Raw genomic sequence first — 4,320 nt, 5'->3', positions numbered from 1 at the left:
GGTGCATGGTATTGGATGCTTCGGCATGTATAAATATGTATTGTTACACTGAAAGGAATAATGAAAAATCAAGCTGGTAGTCCCGGTTTTGGGATCCAGGGGAAAATCTCTGTGTATATGTGTTTTATGTGTTATGCTCTCGCATAGTTTATTTTCTATGTTTTAGAATTCGTATGCAGGTAATTTCTATACGAGGTTAAAACCTACACATATTCCTCCTAAATTAATACTTACATGAACATTTAAAATTTACCACAATCCCAAGGATTGAGTATATCATTTTAGACCTTGGATGTTACACCCAACCATAGATAATATTTTTCTAGCTCTATCAATGACAAGTCACCCTTGAGTTGGGGCTATAACTCCATTAAGGCAAAGGATACCTAAGACAACTAGGTCTTAATATTGTCGGTAAAAACAATGGCTAGGCCAAGGTACTAAAATCCAACAATAATTACAACCATACACTCATCCTCCTTAGCCTACATAACCCAAGGAACTGTACCCTCTTCTCTACTATGCAATCCTTTAGGGCCCCATTTCCATTCTAGGGCTTCAACACAGGTTATCCATAAAGTCTCAAAGTTGTGCTTCTAGGATCTCTAGATTTTCTCATGGAGTATCTAGGCACCTTCTATGTCTCACACCCATGGAAATTATCCTAGACAATTCTCTCTATAGGTCTCTAGCCTCTCCCAAGGAAACCCAAGGAAAATTGTCTGCCCAAATCCACCTAGGTTTGCATAATATTCACAAGGACATAGGTTTAGAGTGTCTCCTTAACTCACATCCCACATACCATGGTAAAAACGGAAAATAATCCCCCCTTTCACATTAAGTCCCAATGTTTATATATGCCTGGCCCTTTTTAACACATGGCACGCATGGGGCCCCTTTTTCACTACTTAAGAAATAATGAAAAAATCATAACTTAGGACTTAGGATTTAGGAATACATTATTATATTCCTTGGCTTAAGCTCCTTTGACTTTGCCCCTTTCCTTGATCCCAATTTGACTTAGCCCATTTCCTTAAGCCCTTTACCCCCTTTCACTCTTGTAGAGTCCTAGTCCCACATACTCTTTTCTCTGACTTGGTTTGTAGCTATGATGTATTTTGTCAATGTAAGAATTTGATTATAATTTAAAATGTTAGGATCATCAAACTTTTGGCATACATGTTTCTCCAACCTAATATCACACATAGGCACTCTTGCCTAAGACAAATATACATAGGCACTCTAGCCCAAAAAACATATTGGCTCAGTAGTTTAAAAAGTCATATGTACTTATACAACTTGGGGATCAACCAAGGGGTTTTACAGAGGAATAATGTAAGAAAACTAATGATGTAGAGAAATATCCAAGCAAAAGTTAGAGGATTAGAAGGCTCAATTAGTAATGGATGAAGAAAAAAGGAAAAGGTTGAAGCCAAGAATTTGTGAAGAGAAGAAGAACTTGGAAATGAAGAGGAACTAAAGGGGGGAGAAGACAAAGCCAATGATAATATTGATGGAGAAGGAGTGTTTAATATTATGGATACAACTGATATGCTTTGATTGATTCGTTAATAATATCCTTGGCCAATTGGGATATTGGCCGAAACCCTAAGTAATGTCTCTGACTAAGCAGGATCATGGAGCTTCAATGGCTGGAGGTCTCGGTCGAGGTTGGAGAAGCTGGATAGAGATGGGTACCGAGGTCCTGCTTGCGCGGGATTACCTGGCTCATTATCGGGGCCATCAAAATGATCATTTTATGGGCATGATTTATCCGCATCAGAAAGTCCACCAGTACGGGAAGAAGTCCCCTCAACATCCGCAGTCTAAAAAGAAATCTGGTCACGGCCATGGCTCTTCTCCGAAGATTAAGGTCAAGGGTGAAAACCCTGAGAAGAAACGGTCCTCTAAGCCGAAGCCCCAGGAAGAATCTCAGCATGAGGTTCTTAAGCAGGGTGCCGTCAACAGAACTCTTGAAGGCTGTAACTGCAAATTCGGCCATGGTGATGAATATGCTTCAAAGAAGGAGCCCCTAGTGGACAAAGGCAAAAAGCCGGCGAAAAATCTTGTATTAACGGGGCAAGTTACGATTCTGAAGCGAAGACAGGCATTAAAGCCTAATAATAATGATTCAAGTCAGTTGGAAATTGCGAAGGAGAAGACGACCTGTTTTGTGGTAAGTCCGAAGGAAATCCCAGGGCCAGATCCGACGCATGTTACCAAGAATCGAACCCTGACATCGAGGTCTGTTTCGTCAAAGGGATCTAAAGCAGCTGCTCTCCCAAGTGTGCCAAAGCTGCTAGGATTCGAACCTGAAACCACCGAGAGAGGAATTACGACAGCCCCCTTTTCTGTGGAGAAGATATGCAGTGGAAAGCAGCAGTCTGATCACTCTGCCTTGTTCCAGATCCAGATCGTGCTCCTTTCTGGCAAAACTCTGCTACAATGGGTAAGCTCTTTGGATCTAGTGCAGGACCTCAAGCAAATCTTGGAATTTAGACTGGGGATTCCCTTTGCTTCTCAACGACTCCTCCACGAAGGTAAACAACTTGAGGATCTTTATCCCCTTTCTTTTTACAGCATTAAGAGAAATGCCTCCATTATTTTTACCCTTCGTTTGAGAGGGGGAGTTGTTGGACAGTCATCTTCAGCTGCGGCTTTTTCATACAAAGATGTTGTCCATGCTCAGAGGCCCAAGAAAATAGCTCCACCAGCTCAGGCTCCCAAACCTTTTTTGGTGGACAAACTGGAGGAAACCCCCTCCATTGAAATAATGCATCCTTCGCTGGATGAGCAAATCCAAAAGTATGCAGAGCATGCCATTATTTGCAGGTTCAATGGGCTATGGCCACGCACAATAGATCTCTACCAATGGATTCACTCTAACTGGACCAACAACTGCAAGGTTCTTCTCTGCTCAAAGGGTTTCTTCATTGTAGTATTTGCTTTCAGTGAAGACTACCAAAAAGCATTAACTGAAGGCCCATGGTTTTGGGGCTCAGCAGGTTTATTCCTCACCCCTTGGTTCCTAGATTTCGATCCCTCTTCAACAATCATCACCAAGCTCCCCATCTGGGTCAGACTTCCTAATCTCCCAGCGCATCTATGGCACTTTGTTGTATTCCAAGGAATCGGCGATACTCTAGGCCGCTTTCTAGCCACAGACACCTCCAGAGGGGAAAAAGGCATATACACCTTCGCCAGAATTTGTGCAGAAATAGACATGAGCAAAGGTCTACCTGATCAGATTAATCTCAAAATTGGAGACTTCCATTGGACTCAGTCCCTAGATTACGAGAACACAGCGTTTCGATGCCGAAACTGCCATCACACAGGGCACCTTCAGAGCTCTTGTCCATCGATGCCTGCCCAAAAGAAGAAAGCCAATCCTAAGCCGAAATCCAAAAGCTGGAAACCTCATGATCCTCCTCCCATGGATGATTTTGATTCCAGCTCAGAGGAAGAGGAAGGGGATGCGGAAGGCATGGAAGCAAAGCTGGCACAGGATCTGCCCTCGACTGGTCCTGAGGAATCTACTGTCCCACCAATCTCACAAAAAAGAACTCATGAGTCCTCTCCCTCGGATTCAGACAAGGAGACCTCTCCGTCAGCCCAGCTCAGTTTGCAAATCATGCCAGCTCAGCAGAGTCATCTTGATTGGGTCAAAGTTGGTAAAAAGAAAGGAAAAAAATGTCGAATAGTTGATTCTACCCACGTTGGGTAGAATCCTCTATTCTGCTCTTGTTACTCTGTTCTTCTTGTTACTTCGTGCTTAGCACTGCTCTCTTCTTGTTTTCTCTTAGGGGCCGAGGTGGATAGTCAATCCTTTCCGGCTGCCCGTTTCCTTGCTTCTCTTGGTTGTAACTTCATTTTGTACCATACTTCCTCTTAATAGAATTAGTTTTTACGAAGAAAAAAAAATATTATGGATACAACCATTGATCATGACATTGACATATTAACTCATCCATAAATTACTTCTGCATATTTTCCTGTAGGTATCGAGATGGGAAGACTAAGTGAGGCAAGAGAGTTAGTGGTTAGTTTAGAGTCCTTCTAATTTAATTAGAAACAAAGAAAAATTGTGAGCGTAACACATAAATGGAAGAAGATTGATGTCGAATCAAAAGTGGTCATTACTACTAAATTAATAGTATACGGTGACAATAGAATGAATCTTCTAGCAACAACATTAAACATTAATGCCTTTGTTCATTGCAATGCAACTCATGTCTAGAACATAGTCAGAAAGCTAAAATGAAGAAAAATAAATAGAATAGTTTTCTTGGAAGATCAAGTTAATTATCATAAACCATAAAT

General features: G+C 41.7%; 1 protein-coding gene across 1 annotated transcript; it reads left to right on the top strand.

Annotated features, from left to right (window-relative positions):
* The first annotated feature begins 1,690 nt into the window (after positions 1-1,690).
* Positions 1,691-4,019, top strand: LOC149179159 (uncharacterized). The gene is made up of 2 exons (XM_089422368.1): positions 1,691-2,449; positions 3,999-4,019. The coding sequence occupies exons 1-2, from the start codon at positions 1,691-1,693 to the stop codon at positions 4,017-4,019; spliced, it is 780 nt and encodes a 259-aa protein (XP_089278494.1).
* Positions 4,020-4,320: the final 301 nt, after the last annotated feature.

This window comes from Pinus tabuliformis, chromosome 4_1 (assembly GCF_031772625.1).
Source record: "Pinus tabuliformis cultivar Carrire ecotype Pingquan chromosome 4_1, CPIR1, whole genome shotgun sequence".
Taxonomy (NCBI): domain Eukaryota; kingdom Viridiplantae; phylum Streptophyta; class Pinopsida; order Pinales; family Pinaceae; genus Pinus; species Pinus tabuliformis.
This window is presented reverse-complemented; position numbering and strand designations above follow the sequence as displayed.